This window comes from Mytilus californianus, unplaced genomic scaffold (assembly GCF_021869535.1).
Source record: "Mytilus californianus isolate M0D057914Y unplaced genomic scaffold, xbMytCali1.0.p SCAF_14, whole genome shotgun sequence".
Lineage (NCBI taxonomy): Eukaryota > Metazoa > Mollusca > Bivalvia > Mytilida > Mytilidae > Mytilus > Mytilus californianus.
The window spans coordinates 9,382,755-9,409,163 of NW_026262626.1; the positions used below are offsets into that span (position 1 = coordinate 9,382,755).

Here is a 26,409-nt window from a genome sequence, read left to right on the forward strand (position 1 = left end):
TTTTTTCAAATAGCATGTTGTCTTTGTGGAGGTGTTATTTATGTTATGGCTGGCGTTACTTGTTTCCAGTAATACAAAAACAACAAGACGTGTTCTGAAATTTATAAATTAACTAATCCCATAATTAAAACATAAAAAAAAAAATATATATATCAAACACGTGACAGAACAAGACATTAATGCATAGCAGACGAGTGATTTATCTGATGTTTGGTCAGGATTTGAAAATTTGTCTATATTTGAATTCTTGGATTATCTTTTCTTTCTATCAGATTGATTTTTATTCCAAATAAAGTAGAAAATCCTTTTTTACATGTATTTACTTTGTTTTGATGAATTTACATTTTGACACCACCTTTAGTTGTATGCACAAGGGCAGTGAAATAATGGGTTTTATTTCACTTGATATGCAATAATTGACTTTTATTTGATTAGGAATTCATGGTACTCATTGTAAACAATGAAATATTTAAGAAATAGATCATGCAAGCCATAGAATTTTATGATGGCCTGGACCATTATATTCTTATTTTATTACATGTATTAGCAAGGAACATATATAACTGCCCAGGTTATGCGAAAATGACAACAAACATATGGCTTGCATGCATCATTTTGATTCTTATACCACAAATATGGAAATTTATAAAACTGAATCAGAGATAAGTGTGCCATGTGTGTGGATGTTGTATTTTACTCCCTGTAATATAAAGCAAAAAATTTCCAACAAATCTATGACTTGCATGAACTAATTTTAAATAACCTCTAGAAAATATGTATTCAATTTATAACCCTTATAATTCTCAACCTAAACATTTGCAATCTTCTTTAGAATTTGTTTCATTGTTTACAAAGCGAAAGCAGCACATCATATAATATAAGAATAAAAAATTAATGGTCAAGGAAATATTTTGCTATGTCTCTTTTCATTACTGCTTTTTATGATTAATTTCTGTGAGTGATATTACTATTTTCCATGAAGTTATTGTAATACTTACAGTAAAATATCTTCATCAACATACAGTCTTTCATCTTCACTAAATGAATCTCTTCGCTTTGTGTATATTCTGGCATCATAAACTTCATATGGTTGCTGTAATTTGAAACAGTCATATTTACAATAAACAATGTATATAAATAACAAAAAATGTAATCTTAATTTCCTCAGTAATTAAATATTTCTAAAGCAACAGGGCTTGTTTTGCGAAACTTGAATGGCTCTTATATTCTCAGTCATTTACTAAAAGGTTAAATTAAGGATGTTAGTTTCAACAGTTTAAAATATTGACATTTTGATAAAAAATGTATTTTCAGTAAAAAAAATATAATACATAAAAAATGGATTAAACAGATAAGCCTGAGTGCTTGTTTTTTAAGACACAAGCATTGGAAAAACAGGAGAAATTTTGGCAGTGATGAAGATGTCTGGAATTTTCATATGCAGTATATGGGAAGAATAACCTCTACAGAATGACCAGGAAAATTATTTTCTTTCAACTGATAATTTTAAAATAACCCTACATAAAAAATGATGTGTTTATGTCACTGCTTTAAATAGTGATTTGTCTTGATATTTGAACTCCTACGTAATTTTGACTTTTCTTTGATCCTTATTAGACTAGCTTAGGCAGAAAAATATTGTATCTAATATACACTGGTAACCTTATAAGTCTTACCTCCCATGGAACATATTTATCAAAGACAGGGAATCTAGCAACATTGGTTCCTGGATAAGGTGATTGCCTGGCAGCCACATGGACAAGTAAACCTTTTACTGTAGATACTCCAAGCACATCTGTTAAAATAAAATACACATATACCAATACAATTTGTGCGTGTCTCAACACACAAGTGACTTGTTTTTACTGTCTTAGATCTATAGATATATAGATTCCACCACTGCAACAAGTGTATTACGATATTTCTCCGCTTGAGACGGTTAAATTTTAATATTTAAAGCGCGGGGCTTGCCGAGCTTTTTAAATTATTAAAATTTAACTGTTGAAAGTGGAGAAATATCGTAATACACGAGTTATAGTAGTGGAATCTGTTTCTCTAATGATTTTTATCCTTCCTTTTCCAAAGATTAGCAGAAAGTTGTGTTCTTTATATGTGACGTCACAATAGAAAAATCAGAAGAAACCAAGAAAATTTGACGTCATAATTAAATTTCTACCAATCATTTGTCGAGAACAGACATTTCACTAATGAGGAGAACAATTTTTTCACAATCGGTTGGGAAATGTGAAAACTGAAAAAATTAGAGATACCAAAATAGTCGTCTGTTATTTTACCCATTGTGTCCTTCGCACTATTGTGACATATTGACTGAGTGTGGATTTACATGAATGGTGATGCATGTACAGCAGGAGACACCCTGCCATGCCGACCGGTCTCGCTCCTTTTTGACATCATGAGATTTAGTTTTTTATCTTGATTTGTATATCAAAAATAGGTCAAAGTCTCAAATGGTCATGTTGCAATAGTTGTGACTAAATTTTGCTGAAAAATGACTATGTTCTTATGTCTTGAAAAATGAGAAAAAATTCCCCAAATAATTCCATAATATCAGGTGCACAATTTCAACATATGTTCAATCTTGCTGCGAAATTTCAGGGATTTGGATTTAAAACTGTAGGAGGAGTTGATTATACAAATCATGTACCTACTTTTCCTGCTTGAACCGCCAGCCAGACATCAGAATACTATAAGCTAGTTTTGGACTTTGTCCAACCCAGCCAAAAAAATATTAATCAGTTTTGAACATTGGTTTACTGATGTTGCCTCTTATATACCATATCATCATTTCTTCCCATGTGAACCTTAGATAAAACACATGTATGAAAAAAGGTGTAGGGTAAAGGTCAATGTAACAGCAGTCAAAGGACAAAAAAGGTATCTAGGGGTTGATGCAGGGCTTCCAAAAAATATTTGAGCCAGCCGGACATTTTTTGTCTTATCCTGATTTCAGTCCATTAAGACTTAGTAACAAAAGGCAAGCATTTTAATCAGCTGGGCTTCATATAATCAATGATTGACATAAAAACGATTTCAAACTTGACTTTTGATATAAATTCGATGTTCTGACGTAAACTGTTCAATTGACGGTGCATCATTTGAAGTGTGCAATATCAGCATACTAATATCTGCCTAAGACTCTTTATTTGTGGAAAAGTAAGCTGTCAATAACTTCGTTTTCGATTTTAAAAGACACATTTTCTAATCCGGATGTTGACTTGGCAATGGTTGACCATGGACCAGAGATGACTACGTGAAATCCGTGTACGTTTATAAAGCATGATTGAATTTAAGTAGCTCTTTCCACGTTATTTCTTCAGGAAAATACTCATAATGAACGTAAGATAAAGGTATCAATGGTTATTTTAGCATTTTTGAAAAATTTGGTTGCATAATTAAACCTCACACCTGTGCACATGCGCACACGTGTACTAGTTCAAACAACGTGGTTCTGACAATTTTTCGCTTACAATCTTTATTACTTCCTTTTTTATTTTTTCATCAAATCATGTTCATATACGTATATCTTTTTGACTAAATTGATTAGATGCAAACTGCTGAAATTTAGATATAACTTTTAAATAAAAAGACCGATCAATGTCCGGTACTACATAGTCTACCTGTTACGTGTAAATTATGATCTTATCGTTTTAAATACGTTTTTCTGATAGTCTCAATCTGTTTTGCTAAAAAGTAGTTAAATTTAGACAAGGAATGTTTTTAATTTAGATAAAAAAATAACTTCCAAAAAGATCAATCCATGTCCGGCACAGCAAGGACTTGTATACTATATAAATCCTTGGGCACAGGTAAATCTTAACTGTTAGACACTTAATTAACCTTGATTGTAATGAGAGGGGATTATAGTAGGATAGAAAAACAAAGGATATGGGGTTTCCATCCATGACACAAAATCAGTAAATGCACAACAAAAAAACATACAAAAAGCAAAGGAACAGCTCTTTTATGGCTTGTTTATAGAGCACTGTCACTTTAATGACCGGAAAAGTGTGTCTGTTTAAGGAACAATGTCAAGTCAAAATGGTTGATTTTTCAGAATCACATGAACTTTGAAATGGCAAACCTACATAGATGTCAGTTTCATGAATGGCCCAGTCAGGCAATGTCTGATAAATTTACATTTGTCCGGCAAATATGACCGTTTTAGAAGCCTTGGCTTGATGTACAGTTTTCAATAATATACAAGTTTCAAGTTTACCCTAACAATTTAAGAAATTTCAAAGATCTGCTTTGAAAATCAAATTTCTTAACAGGAGTATCGGGTTAATTAGTGTCAACACATCAGATTACACGTGTGCAACAATTAAAATGTTTACGTTGCAATTTCCTTCAATAGATAAGTCAACACTGTAAAAGAGCATAGATGAATCAGCTTATTTCCCAAAGCTATTATTTTATTAAAAATTTGGTGAATGTTGTCAGTATAAATGAAAGCTGACAAACAAGTAGGTGAAAATGAACACCTTATTTGCAATGTCCCGCAAATCATTTTAAATCAACATTAGGATTATTTCAAGAATCTTCGTTTCTGGTGGCTTCAAATTCTTCTCTCATTTTTTTTTTCTTTCAGAAAACTAAAATCCACAAACATGTAACTTTTGCTTAAACCACGAAAATTGATACCCACGAATAAAAGTACTTTCACAGTATATACTTCTGCTGAAAAGGTATTAGGGGTTATAATAACTGAAATAGCAAACGTTATTTCTGCAATAAATGACACATAAATAAAGGCAACAGTAGTATACCGCTGTTCAATAGTCATAAGTCGATTAAGCGAAAAAAAACGGGGTCAAAAACCAAAACCAAGGGAAACACATCAACTGTAAGAGGAAAACAATGGAACAACAGAAACACTGAACTGCTACAAAAACAAATGCCAACATACATAGAAACAGACTATTTGATAACAACTGCCATATTCCTGACTTGGTACAGGACATTTAAGAAAAGATGGTGGGTTCAACCTGGTTTTATGGCTAGCCAAACCTCCTGCTTATATGGCAATGTTAACAAGAGGCTCTCAAGAGCCTGAATCACTCACCTGTAATTTTTTGCTTAAAACATTTATCAATGATTATTTTTGCTTTTCAATATATATTAATGAGTGGCTTAAAAATGCCATTTAAATGTTCTTTGTATCTGTCATATTTTCTTCAAAAGCAAAAAAATGCATTTTACCCCTTTTTTCCATTTTAGCCATAGTGGCTATGTTTCTTGACGTACAAGGAAATAAAATACAAAATTTATACAAGACAATGGGTTGTTAGATTCATCTGAAAATTTCAGGGCTGATAGACCTTGACCTAATGAACATTTTTACCAATTGTCATGGTGGCCTTGTTTTTTGACGAAACAGAAAATAAAACACAAACTTTATTCTAGATACCCTAAGGATCATTCAACTTTAGTTTGGTTGGAATTGGTTCAGTAGTTTCAGAGGAGAAGATTTTTTAAAGTTAGAAAACATGATAAACAAATTGTGTAAAATTGTCCTTAAAGGGCAATAACTCCTTAAGGGGTCAATTGACAATTTTGGTCATATAAACTTATTTGAAGATCTTACTTTGCTGAACATTTTTGCTGTTTACAGTTTATCTTTATCTATAAAAATATTCAAGATAATAACCAGAAACTGCAAAATTTCCTTATAATTACCAATTTAGTGGCAGCAACCCAACAATGGGTTGTTAGATTCATCTGAAAATTTCAGGGCTGATAGGCCTTGACCTTATGAACATTTTTACCACAAGTCAGATTTGCTCTAAATGGTTTGGTTTTTCGAGAAATAAACCAAAAATTGCATTTTACCCCTATGTTCTATTTTTAGCCATGGCGGCCATGTTTTTTGACGAAACACAAAATAAAACACAAACTTTATTTTAGATACCCTAAGGATCATTCAGCTTAAGTTTGGTTTGAATTGGTTCATTAGTTTCAGAGGAGATGTTTGAAATAGTTTACACCGGACGGACGACGACGCCAGACGACGATGGACGCCAAGTGATGGCAAAAGCTGACCGTTCCTTTGGAACGGTGAGCTAAAAATACCACTAAAATGACAACATTACGTGACAGGAATACAGTAAATAACATGTTTAGCAAAATATGGGCAATATTATCTATAAACATTTCATCCTTTCTAATTTTCCTCCAAAAATCTGATTTGTGTAGTGTATGAGAAGTCTTTAATACTGTAAATTCAGAAATTATTGCAAGGTTTTTATTAATGTGAATAATGCGACTGGGTGACTAACGCAATAATAAGAACTTGCATTCTGATGTCTGTTACATATATGTGTATGCAGATTTTCATGATATCGCAATAATTAATCTCGCATTTTTGTCCATTCTTGAAAAATCGCAATAATAAATGCACGCAATAATTTCTGAATTTACAGTAGACTGTATCATTTCTTCAATGAACATGTACTTTTCACTTTCAAAACTTTCACTTTTCCCATGGGTGTCACTAATGAACAGTCATTTCAACTCGTTTGTCTTTTCTTTTCTTTTGGCCATGGTGTTATTGTTATTTCTTTGATTTACCGTTTTTTAATTGATCCCTTTTTTTTTTACCTGACTTGTCCAATTTATGCGAGATATTCTCTAGATACATCCTACTGGATTGAATCATTCTCTCTAATTCAAATATCCTATCTGTCATTCTCTTAATAGTCTTCTTCTGGAATCTCAAATCATCTTGCATATTCTGTAATCTTTAAACAAGGAAATAAATAAACAATATTAATTGGCAGATATAATTGATTTTTGCATAACATATCCCATTCAATATTGGCAACAATAAAAACAACGCAATAAATTTTGAATTTACAGTTATATTCATGTTAACAATTGACTGTCATAGTCCTGTGTGGACAAATTCCCTGACGCATGTTCCTGACATAGTACATAGTCCTATCTTGGTAGGGACACATTCTCCAACTCCATTTTATAGTCCTGTTTTGGAAGAGACAAATTCCCAGAAACCTATTCCTGACTTTAAATGAACAGGTATTTCCAAAAACTTGCTATATGATAGTGTAAAATTAAGAATGGAAATGGGGAATGTGTCAAAGAGACAACAACCCGACCATAGAGTAGACAACAGCCGAAGGCCACCAATAGGTCTTCAATGCAGCGAGAAACTCCCGCACCCAAAGGCGTCCTTCAGCTGGCCCCTAAACAAATATGTATACTAGTTCAGTGATGATGGACGTCATACTAAACTCCAAATTATACACAGGAAACTAAAATTAAAAATGATACAAGACTAACAAAGGCCAGAGGCTCCTGACTTGGGACAGGCGCAAAAATGCGGCGGGGTTACTTACATTTCAGCTTGTACCTTTGGTATATCCTCCATTTGACATTTTTCCTCCTGTATATTGACATAATCATGGGAGCATTTCTTCCAGTAATTATAATCCTCAGACCTTTTTGTCTTTTTATGACTTTCTGTTGATCTCTTCGTCTGAAATAATCATGAAAATTGTCAGCCTATAAGTAGAAGAACTTGTTTATTAAAGTTTTAAGTATTTTGAGCATACTTTGGACATCATTTGGACTCTGGTAGAGAGTTGTCTCATTGGCAATTATACCACATCTCCCTATTTATTTACTAGTATATATTTTCTTTCACATCTAAAAAGCTTCAGTCAAAGGCAAATTGACTTCCTGTTGCCTCATTTTCACTCAACAAACACGTATTTTAAATGACTCCTCTAAGTTTTTATCCTTTTTATGTTATTAGATAAATGCAGAACCTCACCTAAGTGTTTAGAATTTTCATTCAAAATCAAAACTAAATTGATTTTATTTAAACCTTAATTAATCGAGAGTAAACTCGCTGAAATGTCTTATCTATAAAAAAAACATCCAGATTAGAAGTACACAATAACTTCCTGAACATAAGGAAACAAAGCAATAATTTATTTGCTAACAAAACTAATGACTTATAAAAAAGTCATGTTGATAGAATTTTTCATAGCAAAGTCAAATTTTGAAAACTAGTGATCCTTATATTCATTTTTTTTCTAATTGCTCGACACTGACATTCAATTACTGGAAATGGATGATAATATCATTTGATTTCACTACGCTTGCTTCATAACTAATAATGTTCAACAAAGAATATATTTTTTATAGGAGGGAAAAATAAATGAATTCACAGTAAGCTATAATGATGTTCAATATCATAGCAGCTAGTATAGTTGCTATTTCCTATATATCTATCTATGTTGAACGATATGCTAAATATCTAGGTTATCCAATTGACTTCATTAATAATAACCTATCTGACGCCATTTTGGATTCACTAGATAGCATGAATTTTTTAAGCTATCTAGATCTATTTAGCGGCTAGACTAGCTATATGTTCAGTAGTGGAAATCTACATAGCAGCTATGATATTGAACGCACCCTAGTAGATCACTTTATAGAGGTAAATTTAAGCTGCAATTGGGTAAAAATTTTAGCAATTGGTATTGTGAAAAAACAAAGCCTTTTGAATATGCAAAGCAAATGGTTGTGACCCTACCTTAATCACTTTATCACATGTACAAAAGTCAGAACATTGCTTTATGCAGCCTTTTAAATGTCTATGTATAAAAGTTAGAAGAATAAAAAGGTAGTTGATGATGGTGAAAGGTGGTGGAAAGCAGAGTCGGTCCTCAAAGTCCATAATTATCATATATCGTTGAAACTTCCAGATCTCAGCAGCTTCAAGATCTACCTTGGTTATTGTGAGACTGAAAAACAATAAAACAAAACATTAGAAATCATGAATTTGTATCAATAGTACACCATGCCTGCTGGAATTATTTCATTTTAAAGTTTTCAAACAACAAGGCATAGTTGCCAGTAATAATAAATACATGTTTCTTTTCACTACGAAAACTGTTTGAGAATTGGTGTTCATAAACTGTAAATTGTATTTGTAACTAGGTCAACACTAGATAGTTGATAATATGCAATCACATCTCAATTTAATTTTGGGTCCTCAATGTTCTTAAGCTTCGTACTTTATTTTGGCCTTTTTAAGTTTTTTGATTCAAGTGTCATGATGAGTCCCTTGTAGATGAAATGTGCTTCTAGTGTGCAAAATTTTAAGCCTAGTATCTATGATGAGTTTATATGAAATCTGTTTACTGTATCCAAAGATGACCAACAACGAATGAAAAAATTGTCATATTTAAGAATTTTTCATACTCTAATGGTTATAATCAGACCAGAAGATCTTGAATGTTCCAGATGATAATTTTGCAGACGGCCATGTTTTGTGTCATTTTAGACCTTCTAGTTTGAAAATGTTAAATGATGAATACCAGACAGACAAGAAAAGGTTAGCTTGACTAGGTGAACTTAAATGGGTAAAAGATCATGTAATTTGGGGATATTTTCTCATAGAAATTGATAGGCAAATGAGGCAACCAACTTTAACTATATAATAAAATGCTCCGCAGGGCGCAGCTTGATACGACCGCAGAGGTCGAACCCTGAACAGTTGGGGCAAGTATGGACACAACATTCAAGCTTGATACAGCTCTGAATTTGGATTGTGATTAAATATTTGACACAGCATAGGTTTCTGAGACAGAATGAATGTGATCTAAGAACTTAAAAATTTTAAATTTGACATTCACCTATTATGGTCCAATATCCAAAATCTAAATACATGGTTAGATTCAGCATATCAAAGAACCCCAAGAATTCAATTTTTGATGAAATCAAACAAAGTTTAATTTTGGACCCTTTTGACCTCAATGTGGACAAAGTTGAAAACGGAACCAAAAATTAAGAATCTAAATACACGGTTAGATTCGGCATATCAAAGAACCCCAATAATTCAATTTTTGATGAAATCAAACAAAGTTAAATTTTGGACCCTTTGGACCTCAATGTGGACCAATTTAAAAATGGGGCCCAAAATCCAAAAACTTAATACACGGTTAGATTCAGCATATTAAAGAACCCCAAGAATTCAAGAATAAAATCCCATTGAAATTGATCAAGAAATAAGCAATTTATACGAAGTATCTTCTTTTGCACAATACTGTGCAATTGAATATTTCTTGCTATTGCGCAATACTGTACAATTGACAATTTCTTGCTATTGCGCAATATTGTGCTAGTGGATATTTCTTGCTATTGCGCAATACTGTGCAATTGAAGATTTCTTGCTATTGCACAATACTGTGCAATTGAAGATTTCTTGCTATTGTGCAATACTGTGCAATTGAAAATTTCTTGCTATTACACAATACTTATTATATAATAATTTACACATCCTGTTTGGTGTGTATCTCCTACCATATCATTATTATTTGCTTTTAAATATTAATCAGAAATAACCAACTTAAAATGGAAAATTTTAAAAGAAAAAAAAAAGGAAAAAAAAAAAAAAAAAGGAAAAACAAAAAATCCCCCCTCCCAAATTTTTTGAACCCCCTTATGATTCATCACCCCCAAACTCAATACAAGCCTTCCCTTTGTGGTATGGTACCTTGCAGTACAATTTCAGAGAGATCCATACACTTGAACACAAGTTATTGTCTGGAAACTAGAAAAATGCTTATTTTTGGCCCCTTTTTGGCCCCCAATTCCTAAAATTTTGAGGCAATTACCCCCAAAATCAATTACAGCCTTCCCTTTGTGATATGGAACCTTGTGGTACAATGTCAGAGAGATCCATACACTTACACACAAGTTATTGTCTGGAAGTTACAAAAATGCTTATTTTTGACCCCTTTTTGGCCCCTTATTCCTTAACTGTTGGTACCATAACCCCCAAAATCAATCCCAACCTTCCTTTCGTGGTATTGAACCTTATGGTAAAATTTCATGGAGATCCATTCACTTAAACTAAAGTCAGAGTGCGAAAACCAATGTGTCTTCGGACGACGCCGGACGACGCCAGACGACGACGACGCCACCAACGTCATACCAATATACGACCAAAAATTTTTTAATTTTTGCGGTCGTATAAAAATTAGGAGATGTGGTTTGATTGCCGTTGAGACAACTATCAACCCTTGTTCAATTGACATGGATGTAAGCAATTATAGGTAGCCGTACAGCCTTCAACAATGAGAAAACCCATACTGTATAGTGAATAGTCAGCTATAAAAAGCAACTATAATTCACCAGTCTAGTTTGGTTTCAATCAAAGAGCTGGAAGTCTTAGTGATGACAAACTAATAGGTACAGAGATAATATATGTAATTTTTCTATAACAAATGTTACCAAAAATAGTTTAATAAAGAGATTTTATGGTATTTCTCTTGTTGAAGACAGGATGAAATGTGGGTATGGCCTGAAAAAATGACATATAATAGCTGAAGGAATCTGATTTCAAAGGTGTTTAACATAAACTTCCCTGTGTTCTTTAATCAAATAAAAAAAAAATTACAAATTTAATTTCCTGCCATACTTACGCAAACATTGCAAACAACAGTGTGACTAATACAAGTTTGCAAATCAGAAGATACTGTATGGTAATTATGTAACCACCCAAACTTGACATTGGACACTTTTGGACTGGTTCCACTAGTGGTTCTAAAAGTAAATAATTATGCTTAAATTGTTTAATTATAACATAAATGACAAGTTATCTTCTATTACTGCAAAGTGGTTTATCTTGGAGGGAATTTAAATTTGATGATTTCTAAGGCGAAATGTGCACATGAGGTTTTATTTGCTCCTTTTCTGTTGGTTTTTTTGTGTGTTTATAGTGATTTTGTATTATGAACTGATACACCATATCTTTTCTTTTCTTTTCCATTTTTATATAAACTATTTGCCCATAAAAAAAGATAAACAGATACAATACATAGCTTCTACTTCAGCGGTGTTTTTCCATATCAATCTTTTTTTTTTGTGTAGTTCTTTAGTTGTGTCTTTAGGGGGCCTCGGTGGCCGAGTGGTCTAAGTAGTTACTACTGTAATCACTAACAGGTCAACACTGAGGTTGTGAGTTTTCGAACCCCACTCATGCAGGTGCACTCGACTCCAATCTTAATTGACTAGGATTGTCAGTTTTCCTATCGAAAGTTGGTGGTTTTCTCTGGGCACTCCGGCTTCCTCCACCAATTAAAAATGGCCGCCACGAAATAGCCCAAAAGCGGTGCATAAAAGTGGCGTTAAAAACACAAAAAATAAAAATAAAAATAAAAAGTTGTGTCTTATGTTATAGACTCAGATGTAAAAAGACCTTTTAAATCTTATTTTATTGAAATTCTCAAACATTTTTTTAAAATTTTGATGAGAAATCATGTATGAGGTTAATAATAAAATTGTTTCATTTTCTTACTAATTTAACTTACGTTTCATCATAATGATGTAATAATGTTGCAGAAGTAATTTTTCAACTTGTAAAAAGGTTTGGTTTATTTCAATTTTTGAACAAAGTGTTATTTCTCAGCTGTTCTTGTAAAATATTTACTTATGTATGAACATCTATAACTTTATAAGACATTAAATGGCTTATGTACAAAAAATATTGAATTTAAAAAAAAATTGCAATTACAACAAAATTTACTTTATCTTTTTGGAGGACATGTACGCTATTTGTGTCAAATTGATGTTTTGGAATTCATATTTGAAACTAAAAAGTAAAAATTAAAAGGGTAATTCTTAACCCTTTCAACGCTAAACAATAAAATAGAAAAATGGCTGCTGCTGATGCATTTTTTTTGTGTTCATTTATTAGAACAGTATATTCCTTTTCAGACTGCTGTATCTTTTTTATTATTAGAGATACAGACAAAGTTAATGCATGAAAAATGCTCAGGAGAGCATGAACTGTAATGTTATGCAATTATTTTAGTAAAATTTTCACCAAGCTACCTGCATTTTCAGGTAACTAACAGGTAAAAGGTGTAAATTATTGTATTTGTGTTGAATTTTGAATACAAACAACTTTTAATCTTCATTTATTTTGTTGTTTTATCTGCCATATAATAAAGAAGACACCAGTTGCTCGATTCCATGGCGTAAATAAATGGCTCCATCTTCAAAATTTTCAGTCAACCTCCGTTTCCCCCACTTTTTCTATGTCTCTTAAAGATCAATCAAATCATATTTCTCACACGAATTACATGTAATTAACATATTGAGATAACGGGAAACCTTTAAACCATTCCTCGTTGTCAGTTTCGCCATAGAAATGCTGAAATATTTCCATATTAACAGCATCTTTTTTTCGATTCCCGCCATTTGCATTTGTCAAAAAACATTTTTTATTTTTCTTCTACTGCATGCTATACCATTAAAATTTCTACGATTTCAAGCCCAAACGGGACCTTGTATATCCTCGATTCATACGAGGAAAAATTAGAGAGGACCCAAATGAAAACCGAATGTTTACGAGTCTGGATGAAAAATCCATCTTCATCGCGACATATGCCCCGAACAGCTGTGGCGGGCGGCGTACGTCATCGCGGCATATGCTGTGTATATCGTTGAAAGGGTTAAAAGCTAGCATATATTTACTGAATAAATTGATCTACGATTCAAATTATCAATCACAACATATAATAAACAGTTTACTAACCAGGTTTATACATATGAGAACCCCTAAAGTGGAAGTCATCTGAAAAAGAAAGTTATACATGAACTTTTATTCTAATATGAATTTTTGTTTTTCAACATTACCATGAAAATTAATCAATAGCAAGTCTTCCAAATCAATGTGCAAATTTTACAAACATTTTAAGTTGCAAAAAATGCTAATATCTTAATAAAAATACACAATATTTGAAGGTGACACGTGGAAAACTAGAGGATAGTGATTTCAAACTTCACTAATGGGGGTGTCTAAGGTCAACTGAATTTTTTATCATGATTCAACACACAATCTAGTATTGATGAATAATAACATCAAGTTTAAGCTAAAAACTCATGGAGTTATAAAGTTATAGAGCAGAATAGATTTTTGTACCTATATGCACCCAAGTTGTAGACCCAATTCTTTTGTCTCTATAGTGCAGATATTTCCTGATCTTCGATAGCCTTCCACTTTTTTTTCTTTTTTATATCAATTTTGTTTTTCATATCTGCAATATAGGGACAGAAAAATTCGGTCTAGCTCAGTTGAACTGTTTTTATGATGAATTTCAATGTACATTTTTCTTCCTATTACATAAAATCCCTTCTAGGAGTGATGGAATAAATCCACTAATTAATAGCCCCATTGATTTCTATGTTAAATTCTGCAATGTCAAGCATTAATGGCTAATTTGTCTTATGTTCAAATAAAGTGGCAGTCATTTCATGTCAAAACTATACCTTATCCTTACTTGTGCTTAAAAATTCAACATACCTTTAATTACATATTAGAGCACACTGGTTCCCGAAAGTTTGATAGTACAAAAACAGGTACTTCTGATCTGAACTACAGGGCAAATGTGCCCTCCTATTATAATTTTATATATTTTTTTTACTAATCAAAAGAAAATTTCAACAAGGGTTCTACAGTGGTTCCAAGTACCCAAGCTTTCTTTTGATACCAAAACTACACAAATATGTCACCTATTGAAAATGATACAGCTATGCGTAGGAGCTATTTTGTTTATATTATGTACTACTTTCTTGTATGTTCTTTCTGACCAGGCCCAAATTAATTCTATACCTGATGGATATTTATGCCAAATTTCATCACTGAACTGAAAGGGGTGTTTATGTTAGCAAGCAGAAACCATTTTTGGATATATGTACTTGTTGGGTAGGTTAAACTAAGTTTTGACTATGACATCAAATATGCTCTATTGAACTTTCCTTGAACATTGGCAAATCTTCAAATGTTTGTCCAAAATAATTTTTTGCATACTGTACAGACAAATTAGTTTTGGCACAATAAAGGGAGTTAATTCCTTGAAAGATTAACATCAGAACTGCACAAATTTAAAAAAAATTATAGAATGGAAAAAAACAAATTTTTCCATTTAAATAAAATTATTAATGAACACTACCTAGACAATTCCTAAACAAGGCAATTAAAAAAAAATACACATCTGAAGTCAATTCTTCTCTAAGAAAGCAATAAGTTTAATGATAAGTGATACACATAAAAATGCTGAATTTTAGTTGAGACATATATCAAAATTATTGCATACAAACTTAATGAAATCTGACATATGACACTGTAAAACCATCAAAAATTGTTTCTTATCTAAAATTTAACATTTTTACTTTATACGGTATCAAAGATGTCAAAAAATAATACATGGATGCAAAAATTAATTACACATAAAATCCAAGGGTTTAATATAAGAAAATATTTTTTAATGTTCTCTAATTACCAGTTGCACAGTAGCTAGTTGTCAAATTGGCATAATGTGGACTACAATCAGGATCTCCTACAAATAAATATATGCCTTTAAATACATGTACAAAATATACAATTATTGAAGAAAGGGAATTCTTACACTAAAGACACTAGTTTTCCATAAATACGATAATAAAAAACAAGTAATACCAAAACACTGTAGCTTGTGATGATTCATAGCCTGACCTGTTTGGTCATTCATTGACCTTCTTTAGAGGCAGAATGAAAGATTTAACAGTAGCACACTATTTATAAAGAGTATGATTGCTATCTGGACTGGATAATTATACGTAATTTGTTCTGGATAATCTGTTATCCATTGTAGATAATTATCTGTTATTCATTCTCAGGCAGTACTTCAATCCTTTTATGGTAGGGATGAGCAGCTGAGACATCAAGTAACAACCTGGTCACATATGATATATTTTGAATAACAAAAATACATATCCTTTCATATATATTTTTTGACAAAAATTACACCTGTAGCTATCATGATAACGCTATTTCATGAAGAGATAAATAGATTTGACAAATATCTGATGCATTTACGAATTTGATTTTAATCGCATCTGTGAAAAATATTGAAATGTGATTGGTCTCAGATATTTATGATTCAATCAGCAACCTTACGATATATTTCATCATAATTTCTTAACCTTATCATATATTATTAAGTTTGAAAAGGTGACTACTGCAGTGCCACATCAATACCACTCATAACATAGTAAGTGCCACCCCCTGAGTAAACAACTAGCCAGCTTTTTGGCTTCTTGTGTATCTTCATTAAATCATCATATATAGTAGTCATGTACCTGTAATATATATTAGTTTTTTAAATTAAACCATTATTTAAGCCTTCAATCCTCTATTTTGTTTGTTAAGGGTAACTGTAAGTAAATTTTTGCATATTAATCTGCAATGTTTAATAATGAGTGCATACATCAATAGTTGGAAATCAAGCTAATACTCATCATTTTCAAGTTATAGCTAGTCTTTTGTGTCAGTGGAAACGACCAGATAAAAAATAGACAGAAAACTGACACAAAGAGGTCTCTCTAACCATGCTAAACATCATAGCTCTAAAGGGTTTCAGTAACCAATTTTTTATAACTTTACAATGAATATCTTGCATGAATTAATGGCTTGTTATATTGATAGAGATCAATTAACCATGTTGGAAAGTTGTTGATGGAGTTATTTATCTTTTTAAAGAAATCACCTAGCCTGAACTTAGTGCTTATGACTCATAAAAAAAAATTAAATGACTGATAATCCTCCATACACCTGTTTAACTCTTATAAATCTTTTTTTTAATTATTACCATCCAAGTCATGAATCTGTGTCAGGAACATAGCAAACAGGGGTCTGGTTAGAACCTTCTTTATTAGTTCAACTCCTAGAGGGAAGTTTGGATACAGAATTGCCTGTATGGTTACACCACCTGATATCATGAAAATCAGGAACATTCTTACAAAAGACACAAAGTCAACTCTTATCTGAAATTAAAAAATATAACAACATATTTCTTTTCTGCAAGTGTTTGAATCTAAGTGTAATTCTTTTTAGTGTTTTTTTTTTTTTTTTTTTAAACTTTTTTTTAGTTTACTGTGACCATACTGTTACTTGGCAACAAATGTTCGTGGATTTCTTAGTTTTCACATATCCACAAATAACTACTGTGGATTCATTTATTTTCATGGGTATTAATTTTTGTGATTTGATGAAAACTTGCACATTCGTGGATATTTAATTTCGTGGTTTTGGCCAAGCCTGCATACATTCCTTTAGAAAATTTGTAATTCTTTGAACATTTAAATTCATGGTTCCACTGTACTCACAAAATCCACGAAAATTGATATCCAACGAATATTAATGAATCCACCGTATATCCAACAAGATTTATTGTTTTCCACTGATTCATAACTGTGTGTTCTTCTATCTCTAAAATTCATTTTTGAAAAAAATATTTGAGCCAACAAAAATTTGGAGAACAAAATTTGTATTGTATTTTTAAACTAATGAAGACAACCATTGTAACTTAACTTGGGAAAGGCACAAATAAATTTTGCTTGATTTAAGTTAGATTGAAGGGGTCTTACATATGAGAAAGAATTATGGGCTACACATACATTAAGTGAGAATTGTATATCACTTGATATCAACATGAGTTATTTAATGTTAATATACATGTAATAATAAATGAGCCTATGGCGAGTTTATCATTATCATTGAATTTAAAAATAATAACAGTTGATATCAAGCCATATCCAATTCTCACAAGTTGTTATAGCTATCTCTTTTATAGAAATTAATGTTTTTCTTGTGAAATATTTTTCACCTATACACATTTTTAAGGTTTTTGTATGGTTCAGAATGAAATTAAATTTGACAAAAAAGAATATTTTTCAGGTGAAACATGCGAGTCTTTTGTATATTATTAATGAATCACAAAATTGGTTGCCAAGGGGGAATTGTGATCATTGACCTAAAGAATAGCCAATAGAAATGTTGCAATTTCATAACACATTGCAGGATAGACCTCAACTTAGGAAAATACATATTATAACATGGGTGGATCCAGGATTTTTGGTCAGGGGGGCTCAAACTTAAATTTCTAATTCTTGTTAGAAAAAAAGGCTGTATAACTGTTATTTTCAAAAAAATTTCAAAGTCCAAAGTCCGTTAACTTTGCAAAAATCAGCAGAGTGGAACTAAATGTAAACTTGATCTGTAACTCATCATAGTAGACTCACATACTGAAAATCAGCTTTATATATGTGAAGGCGTATAGGAAAATGTCCATATAACTGTTCGTTGCAGAATGACAGAGTGATGGTTAAGGGTAAAACTATATGGCCACGACCACTTTGTGGCAGGGACATAAAAATATTCTTACCATCCTGTTCATCCTTACAAGCATTGGTCCAAGAGTTGGACTCATAGGTAAATATACATGTGGCAATCGATAGAAAAAAAATATCAAGCCCATGCTGAGTACAGTCTTGGAAACATAGATATCAGAATAATTGATCCACTGTGGCATTATCCTCAGAAACAGGTAGGACACGATAAAAACAAACATAATTAAAATTTCCACACAGCTCCACATCGATAACATGCTTTTATGTCTCTGAAAAGAAAAAAAAAGATTTCTGACATTGCCGATAAAAGTACAAATAGTAGATGTGCTCTGCACTTTGTTTCAGAGGACGGTGCCTTAATATTTGCAAACATTGCAATCTTTCCAAAATGTGTTAAAAGATAAAGTAAAAATTGTCAAAGATCTTTTTCATGTTCTGAAAGACGTTGTATGGATATATTTTGGCTACTGGTGCAATTCCCATAAAGAGCTCTTTGACCTAAATTATAAACAAGTTCTAGGTAGAAGGTAGGAGAACTTTAAAATTTGACCTCAAGATTTTACAATTAAAAAAAAAATAGAAAATATTCCTCACCATTAAACAAAATTATGATGAACAACAATCAATTCATTACCTGGTGCTTGACATATGTATGTCTTATTAATTCTGTAAGCATAATTAAAGTCCAGACCCACACAACCGTATCTAAATATAGGTTTCCACAGGTTGGCCACAGTACTGCCAAGCAGAATATACCCAAATATATGAAATAAAACATCTGAAAAAAAAAAAGAAATTTCAGAGGTTACTTATTTTTTTAAGAATTAAAATGATTTTCATGCAAATACTCGCATGGTTTATTGTTTTTGTGAGCCATTGCTTGGAAAAATCATAATAAAAAAATGGTAGTGATTTTTTTGTAGTATGAAAGTGTATGTTACATTGAGAAAGTAAGGACTTAGCTTACTTCGATAATTCAACTTATTCACAAAACTCCATTCTACTGATATTTTACTTAATTTTTGAAAACCTGTTTCTAAGTTTCTTTGAGCTTCTTTTTTTGTCTCATCTGTGTGTTTTTTTGTTGTTTTTTTTGCCTTAGATCTCAATCATATTTTGTTTATCACTAGAACTACTATCATATGTCAGATGTCAATTTTCCTTTAATTCTATGGCCAATATAAAAATAAGATGTTGTATGATTGCCAAGGAGAAAACTCCACCAGTGAATATTTGGAATTTCAAAATATTCAAGTGGCTAAAACAATGGCCTTATTTGAACCTTTTGATCTTTTTAACTTTGTTAACTCAACCACTAAAAGTTGGATTTTTGAAACAACAAATTTTATTTCCTGAAGTGTAATTTTTAACCCATTTCTCTGACGTCAGTCTATTGTTCTGACTGTAGATTATTTTTCAAGAATCCACTGACCATAGTATTAACTTAAGAGAACTTATATTATAACTTTAACCTTTTAACTTACGATCTTTTATCCTCTCAAAAACGAGTGGCATCTGTAGGATTCGAACCCGCGCGTATTTTCTTCGTAATCAATACAGTCTTCAGTCTATGCATGATACCACTAGACCACGATGGCTGACATCAATCATTATATAAATAGTACTCTTAAAGCGCTTACTTGTCAAAACATGTCATTTAACTGTATTTCTGTCTCATTGTAATCTAATGAAATATATATATCTTGGTTTGTTCATGTTTATTGAATTTGTTTTATTTTGGGTGTTATTTTTTTTTAAGAAATGGGTTAAAACTACTTCTTTGACAATAAAAACAGAAACAAAATCATCGCCATTATATGAAAATGAAATATATGATACTTCTACATGTTCTAGGATTAAAACAATATTTTGGTCCAGAAAAAAAAATTACAATGAAAAAAATTCATTCCGGGTACAAGGTTCGAACTTTGCACTGTTAATATCACCGTTATGACATTCGTTATAAACGACTAGACGATCACGGCTATGAACAGCTTGATGGTAAGTTTATGAAATCAACATAATTTTTCATTGTACATCCGTAGCAAGAGCAATTCTGATGTGGATTCAGAATGCGTACCACAGATAAAACTATTTTACTGACCGGTGAACGATATATGCCAAATGTAATAACGCTAAAATAATCTTAACTTAAATGAAACGGAAACAGTTTAAACAAAATTTAAATATAATTGTTCAATTTAAATCGTAAGCACATAATTTTAATACTTTAAACAGCAATATGAATTATGAAATGTCAGATTTATGGCATATACGCTTATAATATTTAATTGACTAAGAACGACATAATGGTGTTACGATTTAATTATACCAAATCACGTTGCTAAATATTATATATATAAATTTTGAAGATTCTAAATTTTGGTAATTAAAATTTTTTAACTTTTCAAAACAAGATAAATAAATTCTGTATATCAATATATGTCTTTTCGAATAAATTAAATATACCAAAATCTATTTAATTTAAATAATTTGTAATGATTAAAGATTAAATGAAATATGTATATACAAAAATAAAATCTGGTATTAAAAAGGGGAGCTAACACCCCATTTAAGTTATATTAAACTTATGTTAACTTGTCAAATGTCTAAATATAGATGCGAACCGTGTGGATATATTCATTTCCAGCTATTATAGAATAAAAAAGACAAAATACCAAACTTTTTTATGAAATATTGTTGATTCATTGTCAAAACGTAAAACAGACAGTCGTTTTACTAGAAATGGGTTAAGCTAGAGAATTGATAAGAAGTAGTGGATTCGGAAACGATAATCAACGAGCGACTTTAGTCGCAAGTTGATTATCGTTTCCGAATCCACTACTTCTTATCAATTCTCTACTACATAAACTATAAAATCCTAAATTTTGTACAACCTCTTACAATAACAACAAATTTTTGATGCTTCAAGTGTTTGAGAAATTAATGTTCTGCTCTACTGTATTTCATAACTCACCTGTGTAATCCAAAATTTGGTAATAGGTGCAGTCCATAATAAATTCATTTGTTTCCATACTGGCAATTTTCTATGTCTCTTCGATCTTAAAGCACCACTAATTTTGTTCTTTAATGATTTTCGTTTCATCTTTAAATAAATAGTCAAGGTACAAATAATTATCTTATTTTAAGAGTCTGATAGAATTAATACTATATATGTGTAATAGTCTTTAGTCTTTACAACATAGGACAAGAGTTGTGAAGAATGTGTTCCAATAATTGCTATATACACCCCTCCCCTCCTAAAAAATGGATTAATTTAACAAAGCTTAAATTCAATCAGATTGATTGATTGATTGTTGGTTGCTCAACATCCAGTGGCAAATATTCCATGCATGTTCAGGACAACCAATTCAATCAGTAATTCATTTAATTTAGCCATCTACCAAAATTATGGATGATGTATTTATCCATTGAATTGAAAGAACTATATAGAAGATTAAAACTTTCAGAAAAGTTTCTAAATCCATGGCATTTCTTTGAAATCTGATAATTGAAACAAAACTCAAGTTTGAATTACTCAGTAGTACTTTTATTTGTGAACTCAAGAAATGATTTACTCAGTAGTAAATTTATTTAATGAACTCGCTGTCAGTAACTTTGAGTACTCTCAGATCTGTATTTGTGTGTTAGATGTTTTTCTGCTTTGTATCATTCTGATGATTTGAGTCCTTTTCAACTGATCTAAATAGTTTGTTCTTATGTTGGTACTGTTACACCACTGCCTCAGGTTAGGGGGAAGGTTGAGCATGCACAAACATGTTTAACCCTGCCACATTCTTTATGTGCCTGTCCCAAGTCAGGAGCCTGTAGTTCAGTGGATGTCATTGGTTCATGTCTGTCATATCTGTTTTTCGTAATTGTTCTGTTATAAATTAGACCATTAGTTTCTCAACTGAATTGTTTCATATTTTTCATGTCTGGGCCTTTTATAGTCGACTATACAGTATGGGTTTTTCTCATTGTTGAAGGCAGTAAAGTTGCTTATAATTGCTTACATCCACGTCATTTGAACTTTGGTGGATAGTTTTCTCATTTGCAATCATACAACATCTCCTTATTTTTATATCAAATGATGATTTCATCAGCAGTAATTCTATTTTGTGAACTCAAGTAATGATTTACATAGTTGTTCTTTTGTTTTATGAATGTAAAAATTGATTTTACTTGTTATTTTGTTAGGAGCCTGTCATTCAGTAGGTATTAGTTTATTGTTTCTAGAAAATCAGAAAATTCACTTTCTCTTTCTGAAAAGGAGAGATGCTGATAGGTCCTCAAATGAAGTTATAACCTGATGTTCAGTGGTTGTCGTTTGTTAATGTGGTTCATAAGTGTTTCTCGTTTTTTTATATATAGATTAGACCGTTGGTTTACCTGTTTGAATGGTTTTACACTAGTAATTTTAGGGGCCCTTTATAGCTTGCTGTTCGGTGTGAGCCAAGGCTCCGTGTTGAAGGCCGTACTTTGACCTATAATGGTTTACTTTTACAAATTGTGACTTGGATGGAGAGTTGTCTCATTGGCACTCATACCACATCTTCTTATATCTTTATAATAAAAATAACATTAATCATAAGTAATTTGCTGCACCAGATCCACATTTCAACAATTAATGTCTGATCAGTGATGCTCAAGGCAAAAATATTTGAAAATCTAAAACTTAATACAAATGTTGAAGAGTTGATAAAACCAAAAAAAAAAAGCCTACAGAATTCACTTCCCATCCCCCTCTTTCAAATCCAGACCCCCCCCCCCCCCCCCAATTATACATTTTCACTGTCACTTAAAAGTGGTCACTTACACCATTTAATTCTTTTACCAATCCTGATCTAGTAAATGGTAAAATGGTCTCTTCATCAGATGATGCACTGTCTGAGATATCATCTTCTACCAAGAACAAATCTTCAAAATAAACACAAATATTTCCCTTAATTGATGAAACTTTTATTTAAGAAAAAAAATAACATTTTTATAATTTACTTTTTCAAAGTTTTGTTTATATACTTTTCAGCATTTTTTTAACCTAGAAAGCAAACATTGATACATATATACAAAGAAAAAGTTTTTTCATTAAAATATAATAAATATATGTTGAGAAACGTTGATTGTTTTCATCAGAACAATGATATAGCTTGTTTTTCTTATTGTTTTCAAAGACAATTAAAAAACCATTAAATATGTAAGACAAGAAACTCTTTTCAACTTATAGTATATAGAATAGACTTTTCAAAGAAGGACTTTGTATGCAGAATGTTACTCTGATAAAGAAAAAGCTTTGCCATTTCCGATTGCTGTTTGTTCAAACAATTTCTTCAGGCCAAATTATTTAAATAAAGAAGAAAATGAAAGGAACTATATTTTTTCCCCAAGCGTTTTTACCACCTTTTGTTATATGACCTCAGATGAGTGAAATTTTATATTTGATTTGGAAATCAGAGCATTTCATTGCAACAAATATAATATATTTTTATACTGGTAGAACAGCATCAGAGGCCAATTCAGGAATTTTTTTTTTTTTTTTTTGCTTAAAAATGTTTGCCTCACTACGCTTTCCGCCTTATACCATTATTTACAATAAACCTTGAATCTGCTCTGGCATTGTTCATACTAATATGTGTAATATCATAATTGTTTTATTCTTGCTTAGATCTTTGTCTTGCAAAGGGCTAAAATGTTTTACTGGTTGATCAGTTTAGTAGAATGAGTTTATATATAACGTTTTGAAAAAAAAAAAAAAAACAGTTTAACCCATTAGCAATTAGAAAGACCAACAATAATGGGTTGATATCATTTAAATATTTAAATTAATATTTGTCAACAAGACTTTGAAAACAAAGCAAAGGAGTGGTCAATATTGGCCCTTAAATTCCTTGAAATCAAAGTTCAGTTAATTTCATACACATTTGATGAAAACATGTATAAAACTATCTGAGAAATACAAAAAAAAAAACAAAAAAACCAGCATGTTTCTAACAACATAGGCCAGATGCATGGACCAACATAAATTTTTGTTATGCTGTGTATTCATCTATATATATTTTTATCGTTAAAAGGTGGGGCCAATTTTTTCTCAGAAGATAAAATTAACATAAAAACATGAAATTTCTATTAAAAACTGGTATTATATTCTTTTGAAGTTCTCATTGCCCTGTTAAATCAGAAATTATCATTATATAAACAGTGCAATAATTTCTGAATCTGCAGTATTTTATTTCATAAATATAGGTATTCGAGTATGTTAAGTCTTTAGCCTTTCCTGGCTCTTCTCCTTAAAAATTTACCATTCATTGTAAGTCCTTTGTTCTTGTATCCAGCAGATCTCCCAAACACAATCCAAAAGAACATCGGGAAGAAGAAAAAAACACTAGAAAGAATCTGAAAAATAAAATATCCTTGCTAAGCAAAAGTATTGAAAATGAACAGCTGCCATGTATAAGGGCTAGTTCTTTTATATTTGTCATTTTGGGGCCATTTATAGCTTACTATGCAGTGTGGGTCTTGCTCACTGTTGATGGCCATACAGTTGTTAACTTCTACGTCATTTAGTCTCTGGTGAAGAGTTGTCTCATTGGCAATCATACCATATCTTCTTATTTCTATATAAAGCTTCTCAGAATCATAGTAGGGGACAGGTACTTCTCTTTGACTGCTTGAGTAATTGATAACTGCTGAACATCCAGCAGCAAATATTTTATGCATATTCAAGACCATAATGTACTGAATATTCATTTATTTTCTTGGGTACCAATTGAAAAAAAATTGTAATATCTTGGTTTTGCTAAATTTGCATACAAACCTATTAGGAGTTTTGTTGAACATATAAATTCCTGGTTCGTCTATACCAAGGTTATCCATAAACAATTTGTACCCAAGGAAAAACAATGAATCCACAGTAAATGAGATAGATATACCTTACTTTGTACTAAACTGCCATATTTAGTTGAATTTCTGACATCCTAGCTCATTAGGGCTCTTCCATTAAAATGTATGTGGGAGGGTAGGAAGGGACTTTCAAAATATCCCTACAACCAAGAACCATTTTTTAGATAATTTTGCATAATGGTAATAGACACATACTGAAAAAAGACCCATGACCCACATTCAATAATTAAACTTCCCTTCCTACCCTCCCACATACATTTTAATGGAATAGCCCTTAGGTAACATTCGACAGGAAAACATATACATCCACGTCATTTGAACTCTGGTGAACAGTTGTCTCATTGGCAATCATAACCACATCTAAATATTTTTATATATAATCCTACTCAGAAACAGTTTTCTAACACCGAGCCAATCAGTCTTTACATTTACTCTTAAATACTGTTTTCTTGGCTGAGACATTTTGATTTTGTTTTGTTTGACCTGGCCAGGACTCAAACCTATGACTCTGTCACTCTAGGTAGGCAAAGTAACATGAGATAAACGAGGTGGTTTTTCTTTTTTTATCAAAAAGAGAGAAAGGGTGAGAGTCTAGAAAGAAGTTTTTGTGGCTTGCATTCCTACAATATTTTTTGCCATTTGTTAATTACTATTTTCTTTGTTACAGATCAATATATTCTTTTCTATGCCATTCTTTAGTAACAAATAATCATAAAATAAATTCAAGATGGACAGAATAAGTTACCAGTTAAGTAAATAATATATTTCTAATAATTCATAGATCATTCATTATTGCAGTGAGTCACGGGAGGCAACCAGCCTTCTTGGAATTTTTTTTTATTGTGTATGCATATATAATAAATAATTATCTGTGAACCCTAGTTTACCTTGAACCAGTATGGCAGTCTACAAATCCCAAAGTCCAATTCTTTCACTTGAATAGACCCAAACAGTTTTTTTGTTAACCACTTCTGACAACAGGGATGTGCAATAAAGCTCCCATAGTTTGCATCATAGGCAATTTCTATAGCACTCTTATTGTTAAAATCTGGTAAGGGTTTACTTAGCATAGCATATGCTTGTGCACTGACATCACTGTAGCTTATATCTAACACTCCTAGAGCCATTGTTCCAAATTCTCTGAAAACAAATTAACAAGGTTAATGTATTTTATCACTATTTCTTAAAAGTTTGCTTGGATCTTTTTTTGTGATAATTTTTCATTTCACACTATCCTAGTGATACAGATTTTTCTCAGTCATGTAGAAAGAGAATTAATGTATG

At 31.5% G+C, this 26,409-nt stretch overlaps 1 protein-coding gene across 1 annotated transcript in view; it reads right to left on the minus strand.

The window, feature by feature from the left end:
* LOC127724131 (transient receptor potential cation channel subfamily M member 8-like) overlaps positions 1 to 26,409 on the minus strand; it is an 83,566-nt gene that overhangs the window by 10,897 nt on the left and 46,260 nt on the right. The window contains exons 14-28 of the mRNA XM_052230993.1: positions 26,013 to 26,265; positions 24,525 to 24,618; positions 23,045 to 23,145; positions 21,203 to 21,331; positions 18,860 to 19,003; positions 18,261 to 18,494; positions 16,686 to 16,860; positions 15,339 to 15,395; positions 13,592 to 13,630; positions 11,475 to 11,595; positions 8,579 to 8,789; positions 7,374 to 7,513; positions 6,619 to 6,758; positions 1,677 to 1,795; positions 999 to 1,093 (exon numbers count right to left, since the gene is read on the minus strand). Coding sequence (XP_052086953.1) covers positions 999 to 1,093; positions 1,677 to 1,795; positions 6,619 to 6,758; positions 7,374 to 7,513; positions 8,579 to 8,789; positions 11,475 to 11,595; positions 13,592 to 13,630; positions 15,339 to 15,395; positions 16,686 to 16,860; positions 18,261 to 18,494; positions 18,860 to 19,003; positions 21,203 to 21,331; positions 23,045 to 23,145; positions 24,525 to 24,618; positions 26,013 to 26,265 — 2,052 coding nt within the window. The remainder of the gene's footprint in view (positions 1 to 998; positions 1,094 to 1,676; positions 1,796 to 6,618; positions 6,759 to 7,373; positions 7,514 to 8,578; positions 8,790 to 11,474; positions 11,596 to 13,591; positions 13,631 to 15,338; positions 15,396 to 16,685; positions 16,861 to 18,260; positions 18,495 to 18,859; positions 19,004 to 21,202; positions 21,332 to 23,044; positions 23,146 to 24,524; positions 24,619 to 26,012; positions 26,266 to 26,409) is intronic.